The sequence below is a fragment of the Stegostoma tigrinum genome, chromosome 24, assembly GCF_030684315.1.
Source record: "Stegostoma tigrinum isolate sSteTig4 chromosome 24, sSteTig4.hap1, whole genome shotgun sequence".
NCBI classification, from domain to species: Eukaryota; Metazoa; Chordata; class Chondrichthyes; order Orectolobiformes; family Stegostomatidae; genus Stegostoma; species Stegostoma tigrinum.
The window spans coordinates 30,869,279-30,893,948 of record NC_081377.1 but is presented as its reverse complement, the minus strand read 5'-3'; the positions used below and the strand labels follow the sequence as shown (position 1 = coordinate 30,893,948).

Sequence of the window (24,670 nt, the reverse complement as noted above, 5' to 3'; positions counted from 1 at the left end):
AAGATGGAGCCCAGAGAAGCAACCAGCTAGTTGCACTCACCAGTGAACTGCCCTGACTTTCAATTTGGGAATTGGCACCATCTAGTCTCTCATCAGTGCATTGGAAGATCATAGACTGCAAATCAATAAGGCGATATTAGTCAATAAGATAGAAATGCATGTAAATAAGGTGCATGTTGCTTTTTGCAAGGTTTCGAATGTCCAGTTGTTCCCTGAAAACTGAAGGGAACCAATTGGACATTTTCTCTCAATGTCAGGATTCAGATTTTTACATTCTGATTCTCCCATATTTCTCTCCATTGCCCAAGTTGCTCAATCGATCTGAAATTTCCACCCAATACTTTACATAATCTCTGGCACTGTCCCTATTTTACATAATTTCTGGAAACGTGTTAATGTTATACATAGTCTCAGGGAATGTATTAGTACAATCTCTGGGAGTGACATTATATCTTACACAGTCTCTGAGGATGTGTTAATAGTTTAATTTCTGTAAGTGTGTTATTGCTTTCCATGCTACATATGGGTGAAAATAGACTTTGAAAGTTGTGCAATATATAAGGGGATACAAGGGTTTATGGTGGGCATGTACAATTGTTTACAGTGAGCTGTGTTTCCTGCCAACTCTTGCTGTTCAGCTGACACTAACTAATAGGAAAATGGCTAGGACAAAGCTCAAAGTAGGCAGATATGGTGTCAGTTTGATGGACAAAAACAGAGGATGCACATCTGCTGGATGATAGACATTGAAGCGATAACTACATGAAGCATGCACTTGCAAATTGTAGCTCTGTTTAATTTCCATCGTTCAATGGCAATGCTTAGACTGAACATGCTTAGGGTTCAAATTCTGGTCAAAGGCTATTTGTGTCATCTCATTGGTGCTTGCAAATTGAACATCAGCATAAGTTTGTGGCAATGACATACAATGAAGGGCATGCTGGACAAAAGCGAGCACAACTTATGAAACTTCCAGATGTGTTGAGGAAGGCAAGACATTGTCTTCATCATCCCTCATGTAAGTATCAAGGTAGACTCTAATGAAGGCGATGATAAGTTTCATGGTTGATATGGGTCTGGGGTGCAAAGGAGTCAAGAGTGCAGCGGGCACCTACTTTCTGATGTAACATGTGGCTCACTCAGCCACCATAACAACTTCACCAGGTTGATGCTTATGCTAACGCTTAAGCTGAATGAATTTTAGAGACATGGGCCTCATTATCGAGGTGCAGCATGTCTCTCTGTGTGGAAAGTATGTGCAACCCTTATCTGTAGGGTATGCCACCACTTACTGTTCTCAGAGCTAAAAGCCTGTTTTGCTTACTTTGTTTCTAATGTAGGTCATTTTCACCATGAGTCAATGTGCTCAGTTGCTGGCAGGATATTACTCATTGAGGTTGCCTTCATAAAGAACACAAAGGTAGATGGAGAAGGCACTGACATTGAAGCAGTATTCAAGGTGTATGGTATCAAGGAGCCTGAGCAAAACTGGAATTAATGAGTATCGGGGGCAAACTCTCCACTCTGTAGAGACATACCTGGCACATAAGAAGATGATTGTAATTGTTTGAAAGTCAGTGATCTCAGCTCCAGGACATTCTGCAGGATTTCGTCGGGGTAGTGTCCTAGGCTCAACCATCTTGACCTTCTGTCAATCAAAAGGTCAGAAGCGGGGATGTTCGCTGATGATTGCACATGGTTAAGCGTCATTCGCAACCCTTCATATACTGAAGCAGTCCATGTCCAAATGCACCTTCAAATGCATCAGACCGCACCTTCTACATCCACAAATCCTTACATCTAAAAGGACAAGGGCAGCAGATACATCGGAACTCCTCCAGATGCAAGTTCCCCTCCAAGCTATTCACCATCCTGACTTGGAAATATATCACTATTCCTTCATTGTTGCTGGGTCAAAATCTCAGAATTCCCTCCCTAAAGGCATCATGAGTTTACCTACAGCTTGTATACTGCAGAGGTCAGGAAGTCAGCTCACCAGCACATTCTCAAGGGCAACTAAGGGCAGGCAACAAATATTTGCCAGCTAGCGATGCTCACATCCCATGAATGAATAAAAAAAACTTAGCAAAATCAGGAAGAGCAGCAGGGTGCCCAGACAGATGCCACAGCCAAAGGGCCCCTGCGGATTTGTTGGGTCTGCAGGAGGCCCTGTGTTTTTCACCTGACTCCATATCTTGGAGATTAGCAAGGCGCTGTGTTGACACAGACTCTGTATGATCCAGGACTGGATGTTAGGGATGGGTGGGAATGGGAGGCCGTCCCTACCCCGTAACAGCTCCTCTGAACTTCAATAATACTGGTTTCTTCCAGGGACCAATAGGAGATCTGTGTGGGATCTCTCAGTAATGTATCCACAAAGGCACCTGAACAGTGACTGATCCCATCTATGCAAGTTCACACTGGTCCATTTGCTTCTGATAGCGAGCTCACTGGTGGGCAGCAGGATTCAGAAACTAAGCTGGTGCAGGGTGCCATCCACTGCACACTCCTGGTGCTGAGGGCTGTATCATAACGCTGCAGAATTCATTAACTGGAAAAGGTTGCATTTGATGAATACTAAATGATCTGCGATCACCCTGTCACTATTGCTCATCCCCTTAACTGGTGTGTAACACAGATACAATACTGCCATGCCATGGAACAAACAATAGGACTGCTGAAGATGCAGTTCTTCTGCTTGGACCAGCTTGGAAGAGAGGATGGCCTCCACTATAAACTAGTGTCCTGTGTTCTCCTAGTGTACTGTGCTTGGCATTTAAGCAGACAAGATGCCGACGAAGTGGGTAATGGGAACAGTGTTCCAAGGATGAGGACACTGGGGAGATGAAGGCTGTCCTTGTCTATGAAATAAATCAGTTATAGCAGGCGCTACAAGTCAGAGAGCACCGGACTGACACCCAGTCCATGGGAGCTGCCTGAATCAGACCGTAATGGACCTTAATATTGCTCTTAGTCATTGTACCAGCATTTGTTTGCATTGTCAGAACAAACTGCAGCTTCTGCTCATTTTGTGTTCACTACTGCTGTCTGTAAATAAAAGCTCATGTTCAGGATTTTTCTGAAGGGTCCGGATGCGAAACATCAGCCTCCCTGCTCCTCTGATGCTGCTTGGCCTGCTGTGCTCATCCAGCTCTACACCTTGTTATCTCATGTTTAGGATTGTTCTGATTGCTTACCTGTGTGTGATGTTCCACTACTGGACAGGGGCAAGATGTGAATCTACAGTCGTGTTAGAGACAAGAAAGCGGAGATTTTGAGAGAATGTTCAGTCAGGATGTAGCTGAGGATAGGTCTACTGAGTGGCCTGATGGTTAAACAGCAAGGAGGGTAAGGGAATGGGGTAGTCTGAATGAGTGTCAGCCACACTGGCTTGTGCCATGAGCAGAGTGGCTGCTATGTTATAATATTTGCCCATGAGGAGGATTCCAGATTGTCACCCTTTGTTCAGATGCAATGACCTTTCAAAGATGGCTGGGGTCCCGGGGATGTTGGTCTTTCGACAGCCGATATTGTATTGGAACAGCCTGTGATAAAATAGGGTTAGAATTAGAAGGCTGTCACTAGAAGGGTGGATTAGGTAGTTAATATGGCAGGTTTGGTAATATACAATGAGAGGTCTTGTGGTGAAAAACCTCAAAAAAAAATCAACAGAACTGACACTTACAGGGGTTCGGCTCATATTCTCTGGCTATGCTATCTTACACAATTTCTGGAATTGTGTTCATATTTTACAAACTCTGGAAGTTTGTCAACATTTTACACAATCATTTAGTTGTGTTAATATTTCATTATCAAGGGACTGGCTAGTAGTTCAGACAGTCTCTAAGCACTTGTTAATATTTTGCACAATATTAAAATGTTACAATCTCCAGGAGCATGTTGATATTTTAGTGTCTCTGGGAGAGTGATAAGATTTCATAGTCTCCAGAAACATGTTAAGTTTTTTTAAAGAGCCTCTTGGAATATTATTATAATTGCAGGAAGACCCTTTTGAGGCTTATAAAACGGTGGACAAGGTTCTAGAAGCTGACAAGAGCTGTGAACAGCGAGAATGAATTCCTTAAAAGACAGTGAAGCTATTCTTGTGGTTGGAAATCCCCAATATTTGGAGAATCTATGAAACCAACTATTTAAATAGGTAACATAGGAATTGTTAAATGGAAAAGATCAAGGGGCCTATTGAATTCACCCTCTACAATCCTCCTCCTAGTTGCATTATTGGTCAATAATGGGAACAATCAACCACAGCTATCAATTACAACAGCTTCCAACAGTAATGAGGCAAGACAACAAAAAGCCCCAGTGGACAGATATTGGGAATCTTTTCTCCCAAGTGTGCTATACTTAGCACGTCATTTCTCAAATTACTCAGATACCACACGCTTTTAATTACTTTTTTTTAATTATGTATAAAATGTACATTTCTGCAAACTTTTATAAAAAGTTCTCTTTTAAAACAGTCAGAAGAAATAATTTATTTGCAGGAACACCTCTCCCTGCAAATATACAAAAGATACTCTAGTATAGAGTTCGCAAAGGTTGGGGAGCTTCATTCCCTCTTCTACAGATTGGTGAAGCAATGTCTACTTGGAAGTACTTCTCCAAGATTGTGCATTTCCACTAAAATAAACATCCTCAGAAAAACTTTTGTCTCATTCAAGGTACTGGTTGTTAACGTTCCAACGGCATTAAGACAATATTCCGGACTTGATTTAAAAGTCATTCAGGAAACAGAGTCTAATTCACAGTTATGGGACTGCACCCACCAAGCTTTTTAAACTGGACTGCCCCGAGATTTCTGGTTTGTAAAGTTACGAACACTGAACGTCGCAATTATTCCGAAGATGTGCCGTATTCTACCATCTCCTGAGCTGAATACTGTAAGGCCTATTGGAAAATCACTGGGTTGAAAGCCTGCAATAGATGTCCCCATAATGCACCCAGTACATTCCAATTGCCTTCTGACTGTGTAGGAGCTAATTTTGCTGGGGTCTGTGTCTTAGGATCCCACCAGCAATTTGATATGGATTTCAGACATTTTTTTAACTAAGTCTGTTCAAAAAAAGTCTCAAACATCACACCATACTGCATGCACTGCTCAGCTTTTGCTGGTACAGCTTCGAATGATGGCTAAATTGGTCCTAAGGGATTGACCAAACCGATCTGTTCTCCCATGTCTGTTGGTGGCTCTAACATGGTTTTCATGCACAGAGGCGCACTACTACACTGACTTCACGCACATGGAGGTGATCTCCAATGCAATAAGAAACCCAATCGCACTTAACAGGAAAAATGGCCTCCACCAAGATTCCTTCCAATATGCACATACATACATTTCTGCAATAATCTTGAATGTAGCTCTCAACAGGCTGTGCACAACAAATTAGAGGGAATCCTGAGCCACAATTAGTGCAGGACTGTTACAAGGACAATAACCATGAGAGATAGTGATTTCGTGTGACATTGGTCCAGATTGTAGGGAGACACTGAACTAATCTACAGACAATGACATCAAGAAATACTGTTGTTACTCAAGCTTTGGGAGAGACCGACTCAGGGAGATGAAGGCACTTGCCTCACATCATGATGTACTACATCGATGTGCTACAGGAGATGGTGAATCAAGAAATTAAGAACAACTTTGAATATTGCAAAAAGGCTAAAAAAAACCTCTTCCGTGATTTCTTTTTCAGCACAGACTACAAAGGTCATTCTATTATTTTACACTGGGGACCAGTGAGTCCCCAATGTCCTGGTCCCCTCAAGGTACATTGATTTCACAACTTGAAGAAGCAACAGTCTGATATTTCTCGGTTTTCACCAGGCTATATTAACCAGCAACTTCAGAGTTAATCACATAATTTCTCATTGAATTACCATGAAAAACTGAGAAATCAAATGATTCCATTAAATGTCTTTGGTCCTTTTAGTGGCTTAAAAACTACTGAAGGTTCAATTCAATGATCTGGATGCTAATTGGAATGGATTTCCCAGATTATGTACTGGCTTGCTTCTTTCACACGATAAATCCTTAAAATGAATGTAAAACTGTTCCAAGACGTTGCTTAAAGTGGAGACCGGATAGGAGAGGTTTATCTTATCTTGGCTTCTTGACGCTTGATTGCTGGCAGGATACTCGTGGAGCAATGTTTGGAGCGGCGAGTTGAGAAGCGCACACCTGCAGGATTGAATGGGAGAGAGGCGTGTCAGTCAGTGACTGCCAGAGCAGCAAGAACAGGGCCAGACAGACTGGCGCCACTCACTAAACTTGTACTGGCCCTGACTGATAAATACATCAGCAGAGGGAGAGAGAGAGCGAGAGATCACGCTTTAAAACACACAGCCCATACCCTCCACACATACGCGTATACACACATAGTGTTTGTTAGTTGGCACAGTTGTGTTCCTAAATCTTTGCAGATGGGAGCTAAAATTACCCGCGCAAGATGACTGCAAAGGAAAAAAAAACAAAAATATTAATGTTTAGTAGCGCCCTTCCTGCGGGGGACAGGGAGGGGAATATCTAGATAAAGATCTGCAAAGTTCTAACATCTGAGTTTGGTGCAGCAAGGATACAAATTATACAACTCCCTTCCTGATGCAGAACACAGCCTGATGATTATTTAATTGCCAAAAAACCTTTGAATTTTTATATACAAATTTGCCAAATTTCAATTTCTCTCACATTGAATTCAACTTCGCTGCATCTTCGTATGATTTCTTGCCCCCAACAAAAAAAGTTCTTCCTTCTTTGAACTTGTTCGCTTTAAAATCGGATTTCACTAAATTGTTGTACTGGACAATCTAAAAATAAGGTTATATACTCGCAGTCTTTAATAATTAATGAAAATAAATACATACCCGCCCATAGTTAATTAAATCTGTCCACTGCAGACTGTTGAATATAGGCTTAAATTTCAATGATCTTTTCTGAGCTCGTGTCATCGCGCACGGGTCAAATGCATGTCCACTCAGTTCTAACGTAATTCCAGGTACTTACCAAAGATTAATCAATGACAGAAGCCCAAACTATCTCCTTCAGTGGACAGTTCCGATCGCTAGAGGTGGAGAGAGGGGAAAGTTATAAAGTGGAGAAAAATTAAACAGTTTCAAAAAGACAGCAAAACAAAATCGCCGTTATATTCTGTAAATAAATCGGGAGAGTTGGGATTACCTGCAGTGTCAACAGAGAGCCGCTTGATGCAGGGTTATTGCCGGGATCTTGTTGCTGACCTTCTAGCGCAATCTGTAAGTCAAAAATATAATCGATAACGTGCTGGAGGATTTCCATTTTGCTAACTTTCTTGTTCGGGGGAATGCTGGGGACCAGCTCCTTCAGTTTACAGTAGCAGTCGTTCATGTCATACATCAAGCTGATGGACTCCTCCAAGGGGTTTTTGCTCCGTGAGATTGCTAAACTCTGATCAGACAAGCAACACACCGCCTCATAACAGCTTCTGACAGATCGAATGGGGCTGATGGCTTTCATCTCTCTCTCAAATTTCCTCTTGGGGGTGGGTGGGGAGAAAAATGAAACCTCGTTTGTTCAGTTACTGCTTGCAAGAGGATTTCGGAGATGACACTCTTAGTTCTCCCTGTCTGTAGTTTTCTGTACAGCTGCAGTACAGTAAACAGCCCTCGCACTAAAAACAGAAATGCTATGTTTTGGACTTTCCCCTATTTATCTCGCCCCAGTTGCCAGCCACGCCCCCACATTTTGCGAAGTAACCCAACGCCACTTCAACTCCCCCTGTGGCCCAGTGAAAAACCATCTTTGGGAAGAAGCGTGGGGAAGATTTAGGAACACACTATTCGATTGGATAGTGTCTAGCGAATTAGCAGCGCCACCAAAAGGAATAAGGAACAAGAGCAGGGGCCAGCTGGGAAAGAGAGAAATAGTGTGAATTCCTTTACAATTGAGTTTTAAGTGCATATGCATCAGAATGGAAAAGTTAAATATTAAGCAATATCTTGAACCCATGATTGTCAGCCTCTCTCTTTCAGCGCTGGTCAGAGAAAATTTACGTTCGGGAAAGTTCCAATTAGTTCGTTTTTCACGAACCGAAAGAGCTGACAGTTGTCAGCAGTTAAAAGTGAAAAAAAACCCTTCTGATTCATAACTGCACTGAGCTGAATTTAGTTGCGATGGCAGTTTTTGTTAGCTTGGAAAACTACACGTTGTCTTCTACCCCGGCTTCTTCAAATGTTTAATCTTTGTGTTCAATTTGAGCCAGGCTTTCTCACCCAGATGCCCCTTAAATTGGCAATTAGCGCTACCCCTTCAGAAATGCAAAAAAAATTGTTTTTTGCAAAGGTTCTCGATGTGACTAATGCAAGCGGCGGTTTCACACAGCTGTGCAAAGCGACAGTTTTTAAGTGCCGTTTTTGCATCATTCCAAACGGTTCAAATCTGCAAAACTGCCGGCACTTACCAAACCCCGATATTAGTTTTGCATCCGTTACTAGTCCGTTTAACATGCATACTGTCAGCTCGTGACTTAGTAATCCTGCAACTTTCAGAAAAAGTTATCTGTTTCTCTGGCTAGCAAATCTAATAGTTCTCCGAATCATTAGAAAGCTTGTTTTTCTTCTCTCGTGTGATAACCTATTGCAGTTATTGCATTGATAGTTTAGACAAATAAATGAGGCTGTTTTTATATTTTATTACTTACAAAGTTTGGCAAAGTTTGTTTTCAATTTTCTGCAAACGTTTTGAATGATTCCGAGCTTTCAACTTTTGCACACTTTGTCATAACTTTTTTTTAAAACAATCTGATCTTTGCACATCTGGCTGTCCCTGCCAGCTGTGTTGATCTAGGTAGATTCGTTTTCTCAAGGCAAACAGGGCTAGTTTTGACAGGTGATGAATTGGCAGGAACAAGAAGCAATCAGCAGACTCAACTCCAGACTCCCTGGCGCCAGCCCCGTGACGTCACCCATTCATGAGAGCCAGCGCTGGCGCCGCCGCGGCGGTTTCCACGGCGACTGTAACCAGGCGCCCGGACCATTGATGTCAATCAAGTGCCACACTTAGCAAACGCTGCCCAATCAGCAGCGGCTGGAGGCCGAGCCACAGGTCTGGCACCCGCTGTCAATCAAATCCCGGACTGGGTGTTGGTTTGCAGGAATCAGTCTGTGCTCTGGTACTACTCCAAGGCTGTTTGTCAGAGGTGTCAGATCAGTAAGGAAATGTGTTTATGCCCCTCCGCTACCACCCACCCACTCTCATCCTCAAGTGGAGATTATTTTACTACGAGGCCACCTGCATATTTGCATTTGTTCTCTTTCAAAGAAGCAACAAACCTTATGCAATTGAGCAAATGTAAAAGTCATGAGATTCTGGGTCAATCTAGCAATAAAACTTGCTTTTGCTGCTTTGTAATCACAGGGCAATCTGATGATTGTTTTGTACTAGGTCGATGTTCATCAAACAGCTTTTAGAATGAACACTGATACGAAAGCGAAGTTCTGCTAATGCTGCTTACATCTGGTGCTTGTTCAATTTTGAATTCTGGATGACAGACCACCTTTGTTTGCAATTCTTTGACAAACATTGACTTGTGACAGGCAAAGTGGCCAACATGAAAAAAGGTACAGTTCTGCCCCATCTTTCGGTCACTCAGGATGCCCCCAAAGAACTTTATGCCAATGAAATACTTTCCGAAGCCTAGTCACTATCGCAGGAAACACAGCAGCCAATTTCTGTACCACAAATTTCCACAGCGAGAATGTGATAGTAACTATATTTCTTTTTAGAAGTTGTTTGACAGAAGGCCATTGTCCAAGACATCAGTGAGCACCTCCCCAAACCCCTTGCTGTCTTCAAAACAGTTCTATGTACATCACTTATGCCCCACCCCCAAAAGAGCAGACAGGACCTTAGTTTCTAATCTCATCTGAAAGGTGGCACCTAAAATTGTGCAGCATTCCCTCAGTGCTGCAGTCCACCCAGATTTTGTATATGAATGTCTTAAATATTAATGATCTGGGTGAAGGGACTGGGGGCATTCTGGCAAAGTTTGCTGATGATACAAAGATAGGTGGACAGGCAGATAGTACTGAGGAGATGGGGACGCTGAAGAAAGATTTTGACAGTTTAGGAGTGGTCCAGAAAATGGCTGATAAAATTGAACCTGAGCAAATGCGAGATTTTGCACTTTGGCAAAAAGAATACAGGTATGGACTATTTTCTAAACGGTGAGAAAATTCGTAAAGCAGAAGTACAAAGGGATCTGGGAGTGTTGGTCCAGGATTCTCTAAAAGTTAACTTGCCGGTAGAGTCCGTGATGAAGAAAACAAATGTAATATTGTCGTTTATCTCAAGAGGGTTGGAATATAAAAGCAGTGATGTGCTTCTGAGACTTTATAAAGCTCTAGTTAGGCTCCATTTAGAATACTGTGTCCAATTTTGGGCCCCACACCTCAGGAAGGACATACTGGCGCTGGAGCGTGTCCAGTGGAGATTCACACGGATGATCCCTGGAATGGTAGGTTTAACGAACGATGAACGGCTAAGGATCCTGGGATTGTATTCATTGGAGTTTAGAAGGTTGAGGGGAGATCTAATAGAAACTTACAAGATAATGTATGGCTTAGAAAAGTTGGACGCTGGGAAGTTGTTTCCTTAGGTGGGGAGACTAGGGCCCGTGGGCACAGCCTTAGAATTAGAGGGGGTAAATTTAAAACGGAAATGAGGAGGCATTTCTTCAGCCGGAGAATGGTGCGCCTGTGGAATTCATTGCCACGGAGCGCAGTGGAGGCTGTGACGTTAAATGCCTTCAAGGCAGAGATCGATAAATTCTTGATCTCACAAAGAATCAAGTGCTATGGGGAGCGTGCAGGGAAATGGAGTTAAAATGCCCATCAGCCATGATGTAAATGGCGGAGTGGACTCGATGGGCCGAATGACCTTACTTCCACTCTTATGTCTTATGGTCTTAAATAGAACAATGAATCCACAATCTTATGAGTGCTTCCCACTGAACCACAGATGTTGTAGACTAACCCTTTCAGCAAAACCTATTCTCTTTTCAATTACTGATTGATCTGCTGTGCAGTTCTAGCACTGCCATTCTCTGATGTCAGTCTGGTCAACCTCCTATCTTCCATTTCTTACCTTGAGTTCATCTAAGACTTTGGTGGGCAGTGCTGGATTCTGCCCAAACTCATCAGATGGCATCAGCATGGATGGCCTTGACAACATCACGTATATAGTGACAACAGCATGTTTGGAGACCCTGCAGTTTTTGGAGGCAGGGCAGTGTGATGGCAATATCAAAACATACCTGACTTTTGCATTTCTGTCACACCAGGGCTGCTGTCGACTATGTAATGAAAAAAACACTGACTCTTGTTGGTGATTGACTGGGGCAACTGCAGTGCGGGTCAAAACAGTGGATGTGAAGTCGTGCTTACCAGGTGATGACCAGATTGGTTATAAATCAGATTGTCTGGTACAAATCTGGATATCTGGCCACCCTATATGCTGCTCATAATCTAACTTGTTCTATTTCTGTGGTCTGATCCCTCCCTGACACTGAAACTCCTTTCGCTCTATACTCTAAGCTATCTGCACTCTTCCAAATCTAGCTACATATGCATCTCTTTATTAAACAATTGGCAGCTGTATCTTCAGTTATCTAGGCCCAAAGCTAAAGCTTCCCAAACTGTAGGTCTCAGCCCGCAGTGGGAGGTTGCCAGCCAACAATTTAGGGTGAAATGCTCTGATGTCACAAACACTGCTGTGGAGTTCCAAGCACTAACAGCTGCAAGGCTCCTCTCAGTCTTCATCATGAGCATGGCCTATCTCCCAGATCATATCGGCCGGAATCTTGTTCTGAAAAACCTAAAAAGAAAGAAGATGCTTTTCACTTAACGTCCACAAGAATTAAATAGCATTCCTTCCCCTCACTCATGCTGCTGTCACAGGTCTCTTACTCCCTCATCTACCGTTTCTCCTTGTGGCTCACACAGGCAATCATTTCCACCATTTTTACAATCACAAATATCCACACCAACCACCAACCCCCTGCCCCTAACCTTCACAATGGAAATAGATTGGGAAGCATCACCCCAAACCTTCAAATTTTTTTGCCACTCCAGTTATCGCTCATCATTTAAGACATAGATTCTCCAGGGTCTGAAAAATAATGTGAAAGTGTGACAATACAGTGTGGAGCTGGAGGAACACAGCAGGCCAGGCAGCATCAGAGGAGCAGGAAAGCTGACGTTTGGGGTCGGGACCCTTCTTCAGAAATGGCGATGGGGAAGGGAGTTCAGAAGTAAATAGAGAGAGGAGGGGTAGGGCTGGGGAAGGTGGATGGGATGGTGATACGTGAGTGTGGGTAGAGGATAGTGACGATTGGTCAGTGAGGTGGGAGGGGCAGATAGGTGGGATGGAAGATGGACAGTTGTGTCAGGTTAAGGAGGCAGAGAGGAGAGGAAGGGTTGGTTATGTGATGAAGCTGGGGCTTAGGTCATTGGGCTTCAGGTTCCTGAGGTGGTATATGAGGTGCTGCTCCTCCAGTTTGCATGTGGTGTCATTGTGGCACTAGAAGAGGCCCAGGATGGACACATCACCCAGGGAGTGAGAGGGGAGTTAAAATCGTTGGTGACTGGAAGGCATCGTCATTTGTCTTGTACAGAGCGCAGATGCACTACGAAACTGTCTCTAATCTATGCTTGGTCTCACTGATGTAGAGGGGACTGCATCAGGAGCAGTGGATACAATAGACAGATGTGCAGGTGAACCCCTGTCTGATATGGAAGGTTAGTTTTGGGCTTTGGATGGAGGTGAGGGGGGAAGGATAGGGCAGGTGTAACACTTCCTGCAGTTGCAGGGAAAGGTGCCAGGTGTGGTGGGAAGAGTGGGGAGTTTGGAGCAGACGAGGGAGTCATGGAAGGAGCGGTCCCTACAAAAGACAAATGGGGGTGGAAAGGAAATACCTATTTTGTCGTGGGGTCGGATCGTAGGTGGCAGAAGTGGTGGAGAATGATACGCTGGATGCGGCAGTTGGTGGGGTGATATGTGAGGACCGGGGATTCTGTATTTTTGTTGGGGGGAGGGGATTTGTGGGCGCAAGTGCAGGAAATGCAAGAGAAAGATGTGAACTGAGCAGAGCCTGGCTGAAGGCTGCCCATGGTACCATGGACAAGGTAAAACACATCAACAGCTTGTTTATGAGTTGGAGAGTTGTGTGCAGAATGTCGCTACTCTGTGCTCCATCATGGAAAGTAGTTACCAGGGGACAAAGGAAACATTTCAAAGCCTTCCTGTCCTCACCAACTTCTGAGAATCTTCAACCATGACTGCCTAAACTGGACAAGAATAGTTCATGAAGATGCCAATCATTTGGAATACTGCATTCAGTTCTGATCTCCCAGCTATAGGAAAGATGTTGTTAAACTTAGAAAGAGTCCAGAAAAGATTTACAATGTTTGAGCTGTAGGAGAGGCTGTATACGCTGGGGCTATTTTCTCTGGAGTGTCAGAAGCTGAGGGGTGGGTGACACTGTAGAAGCTTATAAAACCATGAGGGACGTGGATAGGGTGGATAGCCGAGGTCTGTTCTGCAGGCTAGGAGAGTCCAAAACTGGGGAACAAAGGTTTAAGGTGAGAGGGGAAAATTTTAAAAAGGACCTAAAGGACAACATTTTCACTCTGAGGGTGGTGTCTGCATGGAGCAAGCTGCCAGAGGAAGCTTTGGAGGCAAGTGCAATTACAACATTTAAGAGGCATCTGGATGGATATATGAATAAGAAACGTTTAGAGAAATATGGCACAAATGCTAGCAAATGGGACTTGATCAACTTTTGGTAACAATTGGTCAACATGGATGAGTTGGGCTGAAGGGCCTGTTTGCATAGTGTATGACTCCATGAGTCTTCAAATACCACCTGTGGCTGTGTATGGGTCCAGAACTGGACTGTTCTATCATATTAGATCCCATAATCCCAGAGTGGAAGAAAATAATGCTCAGTCCGTAGGGGCTACTAAGAAAAATATGAGAATTAAAATTGGAGCTGTGTAATAATTAGAGAAATACAGATATCTCTGAGGACTGTGAGGCTAGAGAATGTTACAGAATTAGGGAGGGTGGACTATGGAGGGGATTCAGTGGATGAAAAATTTTAAATCATTGTTCTAATGTTAGAATTAATATTAATGTTATTAAGCATTATTTGAAAACACTTTATGTGCAACATTTTCATACTAGCAATACGATATAGCATTTCAATTTTGGTCACTGGGGTGTTGGGAGTCATAGTCCAAGATTACTAAGTTGAAAATGCACTTTTCAAATAAAAGATCTTTGGGAAACACTGTTTATAGATGTCCCTACAAACACAACACTTTGTCTAAGTAGTTTCAGAGATAGCGGGAACTGCAGATGCTGGAGAATCTGAGACAACAAGGTGAAGAGCTGGATGAACACAGCAGGCCAAGCAGCATCAGAGGAGCAGGAAGGCTGATGTTTCGGGCCTAGACCCTTCTTCACCTTGTTAACTCACTTTGTCTAAGTATTTGGTTACCTGCCCTAATGTTTCCTTATGTGTCTAACATTATCTGATTATCCTCATGTGAAGAAGCACCTTAAGATGTTTAGTGTGTTATGGTGCTGTATAAATGTAAATGGCTGTTTTTAATGCATGGTTCATTGATTGTGTTTTCATTGGCTTTGGGAAGAATGTTGGCCAGTACAGTTGGAAAACTTCCTGCACCTTTCCAAATACAGCCATGGAAACATATGAAGCATGATTCATGTAGCAATCCAACACCATCTCCAGCCTGAAACATGAAATTGAAAGTGAAAGCCTCCACAATGTGAAGGTGCTCAGCACCTGAGTTGTTTGTAATTATATAAAATGCTGTCAGATTTTTATGTGAACAAGTTTTCTTTTTAATCGTTCACTTGTGAAATGATAAGGTGCTAAAGCATTAATGTTAAGGCAGGGAGAATATTTCCGCTGCCAGTATTCCGTGTTCACATTGAGCACTGGAACAGCACAAGTTAGAAAGGAAGTGCCATAAAGTTCATTCCATGGCTTCAGGATGTCCTAAAGTATTTCAAGCCAGTTAAATACTTTTGCAGTTTGGTTACTGTTGTAATATAGGAAACATATTGCCAGTTTGAAAGTGATTACCAGGGTTTTGAAGAAAAAAATTGTGTTGGACTAGAAACATTAACTCAGGGCTGAATCTTACATTTTTGGCTGAGTTTGAATTGTGTTGAGTTTTTTTGGAGCGTTTTTTGCTGCAAGGCCAACAAAGTTTTCTCACTGAGAGATAGTAAGAGCTGCTGATGCTGGAGTCAGAGATAATACAGTGTGGAACTGGAGGAATACAGCAGGCCAGGCAGCATCAGAGGAGCAGGAAAGTTGATGTTTTGGGTCTGGACCCTTCTTCGAAAATGGGGGAGAGGGGAGGGAATGCTGAAATCAGTAGGGAGAGGGAGGGTGGGGCTGGAGAAGGTAGGTGGGATGGTGATAGGTGAAGGAGATTGGTCAGGGAGGTGGGAAGAGCAGATAGGTGGGTTAGAAGATGGGCAGGTCATGTCAGGTCAAGGAGGTGGGGATGAGAGGACGGGTTGGGCATGGGATGAGGCCAGGGATGGGGAGATTTTGAAACTGGTAAAATCCACATTTAGACTATTGGACTGTAGGGTCACAAGGTGGAAATATGGTACTGCTCCTCCAGTTTCTAGGTGGCATTATTGTGACACTGGAGGAGGCCCAAGGTGGACATGTCACCCAGGGAGTGGGAGGGGAAGTTGAAATGGTTTGCGACTGGAAGGTGTTGTCGTTTGTCGTGAACCAAGCGAAGGTGCTCTATAAAGCGGTCTCTGAGCCTCCATTTGGTCTTACTGATGTAGAGAAGGCCACATCGGGAGCAGTGGATACAGTAGACCATGTTGACAGATGTGCAGATGAACCCCCGTCTGATGTGAAATTTTCTTTTGGTTCCTCAGATGGAGGTGATGGGGGAGGTGTAGGGGGCATGTGTAGCACTTCCTGAAGTTGCAGGGAAAGGTGCCAGGGGTGGTGGGGGTAGTGAGGAGCGGATGAGGGAGTCGCAGAGAGAGCATTCCCTACAGAAGGCAGATAGGAATGGGGAGGGAAATATATCTTTGTTTGTGGGGTCAGATTGGAAGTGACGGAAATGGCGGAGAATGATATGTTGAATCTGGAGGTTAGTAGGGTGATACGTGAGAACAAGGGGAATTCTGTCTTTGTTTTTGTGAGGGTAGAGGTGCGGGAAATTCAAGAGATGTGATTGAGAGCATTTTCGACCATCGAAGGGGGAAGTTGCGGTGCATGGAATAAGAGGACATCTGGGATATTGCAGAGTGGGACATTCCATCATGGGAGCAGATGCGGCAGAGGTGTAGGAATTGAGAGTAGGGGATCGCATTCTAGCAGGAAGGTGGGCGAGAGGAGGTGCAGTTTAGGTAGCCGTGGGAGTCGGTGGGCTTGAAATAGATATCGGTTTCGAGGTGGTCACCAGAGATGGGGACAGAGAGGTCCAGGAAGGAGAGGAAGGTTTAAGAGATGGTCCAGGTGAACTTGAGGTTGGGGTGAAAGATGTTCGTAAAGTGGATGAACTGTTCAAGCTCCTCATGAAAGCACAAGGCAGCACCGATACAGTCATCAATGTAGCGGAGGAAGAGGTGGAGAATAGTGCCAGTGTAGCTGCAGAAGAGGGATTGTTCCACGTACCCTACAAAGAGGCAGACATACCTGGGGCCCATGCAGGTTCCCATGGCCACCCCTTTCAACTGTAGGTAGTGGAAAGATTTGAAGGAGAAGTTGTTAAGGGTAAAGATGAGTTCAGTTAAGTGGGTGAGGGTGTTGGGCCTGCGGGAGAGGAAGAAGCAGAGGGATTTTAGGCCATCCGCGTGGGGAATGCAAGTGTACAGGGATTGGATCTCCATAGTGAGGATGACATGTTGGGGGCCAGGCAATTGGAAGTCTTTGGAGGAGGTGGAGGGCGTAAGTGGTGTCCTGGATGTAAGTGGGGTGTTCCAGGACCAGGGGAGAAAATAGAGCCAAGGTAAGTGGAGATGAGCTCAGTGGGGCAGGAGCAGGTAGGGACAATGGGTCAGCCAGGGCAGTCGGATTTTGGAAAAGAGATAGAAATGGGCGGTGTGGGGTTGGCAACGATGAGGTTAGAGGCTGTGGATGGGAGGTCACCTGAGGTGATAAGGTTATGGATGATCCGGGCGATGATGTTTTGGTAGTCAAGAAGGGGCTCATAATTGAGGGGAGGTAGGAGGAGGTGTCAGAGAGTTGGCGCCTGGCCTCGGCAATGTAAACGTTGGTGCACCAAGCAACAACTGCGCCTCCCTTGTCCGCGGGTTTTATGGTGAGGTTAGAGTTGGAGCGGAGGGAGCAGAGGGCTGCACATTCTGTGGAGGAGAGGTTGGAGTGAGTCAGAGGGGCGGAGAGGTTGAGACGATCGATGTCGCGATGGCAGTTGGAAATGAAGAGGTCGAGGGAGGGTAAGAGGTCTTTGGGCAACGTCCAAGAGAATGGGGTGTGTTGGAGACCCAAGAAATAGGCATGGAGGAGGAGGCGGCAGAAAAACTGACCAGCATGAATGGTAATCATTTATGAGTGGGCAGAGAGGAATGAAGGTGAGTCCTTTACCGAGGACATTTCTCATCTTGTTGTTCTGACTTATTAATTACCTACCACACTCCAATGCCATCTGTCACATCTGATTTCTTGGAACAACACTTAGTGGATATTCACCAGCATCCCCTGTGCCTGTGCCACCTTTAAAAGCATGTTGGGCACAGGAGGAAGAACTGTTAGTCTGGAGCTGCCCTGCATGGTCACTGACATTTGCCCCAAATGTGATCTCCATCACCCCTCCCCTCACCAACCCCCCACTTTGTAAGCAGAGACCAGAAGGTTGTTCTGGACAAGGTGGTGCCAATGCAGGACGTCCTGTTACCCAACAGCAGCAGACCATGCCAACCTGGTCTAAGGTTGCTGCTTATCTTCATACAGTCTCAGCCATCTGGAGGACCACCCAGCACCATCAACGAGCTTCTCCACTCATCCACATAAGAGCCACTATTTTCTCTCTAATGCCTCACATTCAGTCCAACTCTGCTACCATATCCAACTCCCAACAAGGCCCAGGGTCTACCACTCTCATTTGTCTGCAATACCTTCTCCACTTGCTGTGACCCATCCCAACCTCCTAGCCCACTAACTTGGCATGGCCTCTGTGCTGCCCACTCACTTGCTCAGGCCATCTCCCCACTCGCACCAAAAGCAAGAGCTGGGTCACCCAATTTCACATTAACTAACATCCACTTCCCTTTCATTCCAGGATCACCACAGCCCAAAATAGGGAAGAAAAAGTCATGACAAGTAGTGGGCTGCCTGACAGTCAGTTCCTTACCCTTTATGCACAGAAAATTATGATTCTGACTGACCTGAACATGTCCTAGAACGTTGTCAGAGGCCACCCTTAACTTACTACCTTGGGAGTATTGAACGAAGGCTATCCCTCTTGACTTGGCGGAGGACTGCTGACAGTATGACAAGCTTCCTGGTTTCGTGTCTGTGCTAAATGGCAAGGCAAGAGAGCACTGCTATGAGCCTTGAATCCTGGCTGCGTGGGCGGAACTCAAAAAGGCAAGGCAAGGAAATGCAAGGCAGGAATGCTGCAGTATCCAGGTAGGTTCAGAATGTGGGATTGCTGTAAAAACAAGCAAAGAGCCGAGAAACGCAGCCTGGTCCAGTCCAAGAACTAAATGCATGTCCCTGAGCACACGGTGTCTGCGCTGCAGTATTGAAATGCAGAAGCATACTGCACGTGGATTGGACATGTGCCAGAAACATTCTTAGAAGCTGGCATATGTTGGATACCAATGACAATAGGCATGAGGTGATGGTGGCCAGTGCCATGGGGTGAGACCCCAAATGGTGGTCCCCAGTTTCCAACATGGAGATTGTTTGAAACAAAGGGCCAGGAACACACTTCTTTCAGTTTTTCCCAATGTCTGGCTTGCTTGGAGAATTTGGGAAAATCAGTGGCGGCAGAGTGGGGGATATTACAGAGACAAGGTGTGCCAATAACAAGATGTTTTAACAAATGCTAATCCTGTCAGTTGGCATCTCTCCATTGCCTAATGAGCAACTTGCAATTTCACATGGAGAGAGATGATCTCTACATCAAGTTGAGTCTTGGTGGACTTGTCATCCATTCTACCACATTTTGTCAAAGTTCACGTCGATGAAGACCCCACAAGATTCCACCCACTGTTACGGTCTCCACAGATACTGCCAGACCTGCTGAGTTTCTCTGGCACTTTCTACTTTTATTATCATCAGGTGACTCCAGATGTATCTCCACATGAATTGTAAGGTAGCAAGAAAGAATTTATACGGGTGTCACAAGGGGCTAGTGAATATTACAGTGACAAAGAGGGCTGAGACCATAAAATGATTTGAAAACAGGGATGAGAATTTTAAATCAAGACGTTGTCAGACTCATGCCCAGAGTATATTAGTAACTGCATTGTGACTGATAGCAACTTTCTAATTTCAGTCTGCTTCTGTGCATCCTATTGATTAAAGTGCATGGCTCCTTTACAAGTTTTATAATTTTTATGGCCTTTATAATGGCAATATACACAGTAAATTAGAAGGTCCGTCATGTGGTCAGCCTCTGTGAGACCTTCTAGGCAGATGAATGGCTGCATAGCCTCATGACTCAGACGAAACATTGGTGAAAGTTAACTGGGCGTTGTTGTGACTTAGGATACAGCCAGACTTCTGGATTTCTGGACCTTCTAGTTATTGGGATTATCGTTCCAACATTTGCCCTGTCTAGTTGTAGAGTCATAGAGTCAGAGAGATATACAGCACAGAAATAGACCCCTCGGTCTAACTTATCCATGCTGACTAGATATCCTACAGCCCTGTTAGAATTTTACAGGTTTCTATGAAATCTCCCGTCATTCTTCTAAACTCCAGTGAATATAAACCTAACCAATCCAGTTCCCTTCCCACATTGGCCCTGCCATCTCAGGAATCAATGTGATAAACCTTCATTGCACACTCTCTGTAAGCAGAACATCCATCCCTAGATAAGGAGACCAAAACGCCACATAATAATTAAGATGTGGTTTCTTCTAGATGCTGTATAATGCACCAAGACATCACTGCTTCTGTACTTGAATCTTCTCGCTGCAAAGACCAAAATACCATTTGCCTCCTTCATGGCCTATTTCACTTGCATATCTACATTTAGTGACTGGTGTACAAGGGCATCCACTACATCATTACACCTCCCCCTTTCCCAATCTGTTGCCATTCAGGTAATAATCTACCTTCCTGTTTTTGTTAACAAATTTGATAATCTTACAATAATTCACATTATATTACACCTACCATGTAGTTGACCACTCCGGCCTACCTCTGTTGCAGGCAGGCATTCCACACCCATTCTACTCTCTGAGTAAAGAACCTACCTCTGACATCTGTCCGATATCTATTACCCCTCAATTTAAAGCTATGTCCCCTCATGCTAGCCATCACCATCTGAGGAAAAAGGCTCTCACTGTCCACCCTATCTAATCTTCTGATCATCTTGTACGTCTCTATTAGTTTGCCTCTTAACCTTCTTCTCTCTGATGAAAACAGCCTCAAGCCCCTCAGCCTTTCCTCATAAGACCTTCCCTAAGGTCAGTTGGGCTGAATTAAGTTTCATGGAGATTTTCTCTAAATGAGCTCTAGCAAGTATTCTCACACAACTTATAGGCTGATCCCCTCATTCTGTATGTACAATGTCTCTATGCCACAAGTATTTGCCACTGTCAGAATCTGTACTGCACTGTAATGTTCTATTTTCTATCTTCTATGTTCATTCAACTTGTCCAAATTACACTGCATCCTCATCACAGTTCACCATTCCTTCGAGCTTTGTATTGTCTGCAAACTTGAGCTATTACATTGAGTTCCCTCATATAAATCATTATAAGCAGTTCTTGAGTGTGTTCACAGGCCAACTAGTACACAAGTTGGAACACAATGCAGGACATTATAAAAGCGCCATTCATAAGGATAGCAAATGCTTGTATATGGGATCTTTAAAATTACACCCCTGTATAGGATCACATTCTTCAGTATGAGTATTTGTGAGTCAGACATTCATAAATTGGCAATCCCCATAGTATATATTATGAATGTCTATGTTTCAAGCACTGACCCTTGCAATACCTCACGAGTCACTGCCTGACATTCAGAAAAAGGCACATTCGTTCCTACTCTTTGTCACTTGTCTGCGAACCAGTTCTCTATCAAATTCAATACACCACCCCCAATCCCGTTCACTTCAATTTGACATGCTTCTCTCTTATTTTAAAATTTATCTGAAAGAGTAAGTAAACCACATCCACTGGATCCCCCCTTAACTAGTCCAGCAGCTGCATCCTCAAAAAATTCCAGTAGATTTGAAGAGTATGAATTTCCTTTCATAAATCCACTAAATCCATCTGATCATGACACTGTTTTCCAAGATAACAAAGTGTGAAGCTGGATGAACCCAGCAGGCCAAGCAGCATCTCAGGAGCACAAAAGCTGACGTTTCGGGCCTAGACCCTTCATCAGAGAGGGGGATGGGGTGAGGGTTCTGGAATAAATAGGGAGAGAGGGGGAGGCGGACCGAAGATGGACAGAAAAGAAGATAGGTGGAGAGGAGAGTATAGGTGGGGAGGTAGGGAGGGGATAGGTCAGTCCAGGGAAGACGGACAGGTCAAGGAGGCGGGATGAGGTGGTAGGTAGGAAATGGAAGTGATGCTTGAGGTGGGAGGAAGGTATGGGTGAGAGGAAGAACAGGTCAGGGAAGCGGAGACAGGCTGGGCTGGTTTTGGGATGCAGTGAGGGGAGGGGATGAGATGGGCTGGTTTTGGGATGCAGTGGGGGAAGGGAAGATTTTTGGGTCCCTAGGGATTTATTGGCCTTTAATCCCATCAATTCCCCCAACCTTGTTTCCTTGCTAATGCTGATTTCCTCTGATTCCTCCATGGTTTCTGACTTTCTGTTTTCTGATGATATTCCCACTGTACAGGCAGGGGCTAAGGATAGATCCTTGAAGGATTCCAGAGGAAATGGTGCAGGGGATGAGAAAAAATTGATGGCAAAGATTTTTGTGTTTGATTTGATTGGAATGGTTGACTGTGAGGAAGAGAAACTGCCTTATTTTAGGATGATCCTGGAGCAATGACTAGTTTTGACACGGAAGAGACGCACCCAATAATGCTTGCTGTGGTCAAATCAGATCTAATGATGAATGAGTAAAGAGGTTATATCTCATAGAGATAATGGGAACTGCAGATGCTGGAGAATTCCAAGATAACAAAATGTGAGGCTGGATGAACACAGCAGGCCAAGCAGCATCTCAGGAGCACAAAAGCTGACGTTTCGGGCCTAGACCCTTCATCAGAGAGGGGGATGGGGTGAGGGTTCTGGAATAAATAGGGAGAGAGGGGGAGGCGGACCGAAGATGGACAGAAAAGAAGATAGGTGGAGAGGAGAGTATAGGTGGGGAGGTAGGGAGGGGATAGGTCAGTCCAGGGAAGACGGACAGGTCAAGGAGGCGGGATGAGGTGGTAGGTAGGAAATGGAAGTGATGCTTGAGGTGGGAGGAAGGTATGGGTGAGAGGAAGAACAGGTCAGGGAAGCGGAGACAGGCTGGGCTGGTTTTGGGATGCAGTGAGGGGAGGGGATGAGATGGGCTGGTTTTGGGATGCAGTGGGGGAAGGGAAGATTTTTGGGTCCCTAGGGATTTATTGGCCTTTAATCCCATCAATTCCCCCAACCTTGTTTCCTTGCTAATGCTGATTTCCTCTGATTCCTCCATGGTTTCTGACTTTCTGTTTTCTGATGATATTCCCACTGTACAGGCAGGGGCTAAGGATAGATCCTTGAAGGATTCCAGAGGAAATGGTGCAGGGGATGAGAAAAAATTGATGGCAAAGATTTTTGTGTTTGATTTGATTGGAATGGTTGACTGTGAGGAAGAGAAACTGCCTTATTTTAGGATGATCCTGGAGCAATGACTAGTTTTGACACGGAAGAGACGCACCCAATAATGCTTGCTGTGGTCAAATCAGATCTAATGATGAATGAGTAAAGAGGTTATATCTCATAGAGATAATGGGAACTGCAGATGCTGGAGAATTCCAAGATAACAAAATGTGAGGCTGGATGAACACAGCAGGCCAAGCAGCATCTCAGGAGCACAAAAGCTGACGTTTCGGGCCTAGACCCTTCATCAGAGAGGGGGATGGGGTGAGGGTTCTGGAATAAATAGGGAGAGAGGGGGAGGCGGACCGAAGATGGACAGAAAAGAAGATAGGTGGAGAGGAGAGTATAGGTGGGGAGGTAGGGAGGGGATAGGTCAGTCCAGGGAAGACGGACAGGTCAAGGAGGCGGGATGAGGTGGTAGGTAGGAAATGGAAGTGATGCTTGAGGTGGGAGGAAGGTATGGGTGAGAGGAAGAACAGGTCAGGGAAGCGGAGACAGGCTGGGCTGGTTTTGGGATGCAGTGAGGGGAGGGGATGAGATGGGCTGGTTTTGGGATGCAGTGGGGGAAGGGAAGATTTTTGGGTCCCTAGGGATTTATTGGCCTTTAATCCCATCAATTCCCCCAACCTTGTTTCCTTGCTAATGCTGATTTCCTCTGATTCCTCCATGGTTTCTGACTTTCTGTTTTCTGATGATATTCCCACTGTACAGGCAGGGGCTAAGGATAGATCCTTGAAGGATTCCAGAGGAAATGGTGCAGGGGATGAGAAAAAATTGATGGCAAAGATTTTTGTGTTTGATTTGATTGGAATGGTTGACTGTGAGGAAGAGAAACTGCCTTATTTTAGGATGATCCTGGAGCAATGACTAGTTTTGACACGGAAGAGACGCACCCAATAATGCTTGCTGTGGTCAAATCAGATCTAATGATGAATGAGTAAAGAGGTTATATCTCATAGAGATAATGGGAACTGCAGATGCTGGAGAATTCCAAGATAACAAAATGTGAGGCTGGATGAACACAGCAGGCCAAGCAGCATCTCAGGAGCACAAAAGCTGACGTTTCGGGCCTAGACCCTTCATCAGAGAGGGGGATGGGGAGAGGGAACTGGAATAAATAGGGAGAGAGGGGGAGGCGGACCGAAGATGGAGAGTAAAGAAGATAGGTGGAGAGAGTATAGGTGGGGAGGTAGGGAGGGGAAAGGTCAGTCCAGGGAAGACGGACAGGTCAAGGAGGTGGGATGAGGTTAGTAGGTAGCTGGGGGTGCGGCTTGGGGTGGGAGGAAGGGATGGGTGAGAGGAAGAACCGGTTAGGGAGGCAGAGACGGGTTGGACTGGTTTTGGGATGCAGTGGGTGGGGGGGAAGAGCTGGGCTGGTTGTGTGGTGCAGTGGGGGGAGGGGACGAACTGGGCTGGTTTAGGGATGCAGTAGGGGAAGGGGAGATTTTGAAACTGGTGAAGTCCACATTGATACCATATAGCTGCAGGGTTCCCAGGCGGAATATGAGTTGCTGTTCCTGCAACCTTCGGGTGGCATCATTGTGGCAATGCAGGAGGCTCATGATGGACATGTCATCTAGAGAATGGGAGGGGGAGTGGAAATG

The 24,670-nt window shown here is 44.8% G+C and overlaps 1 protein-coding gene across 1 annotated transcript; it reads right to left on the bottom strand.

The window, feature by feature from the left end:
* Nucleotides 1-4,404: 4,404 nt before the first annotated feature.
* On the bottom strand, nucleotides 4,405-7,683 carry LOC132210930 (DNA-binding protein inhibitor ID-3-B-like). The gene is made up of 3 exons (XM_059654328.1): nucleotides 7,196-7,683; nucleotides 7,022-7,079; nucleotides 4,405-6,199 (listed from the first exon to the last, which is right to left on the bottom strand). Exons 1-2 carry the CDS (start codon nucleotides 7,508-7,510, stop codon nucleotides 7,032-7,034), a joined length of 363 nt encoding a protein of 120 aa, XP_059510311.1. The 5' UTR covers nucleotides 7,511-7,683; the 3' UTR covers nucleotides 4,405-6,199; nucleotides 7,022-7,031.
* Between the last annotated feature and the right edge of the window lie 16,987 nt (nucleotides 7,684-24,670).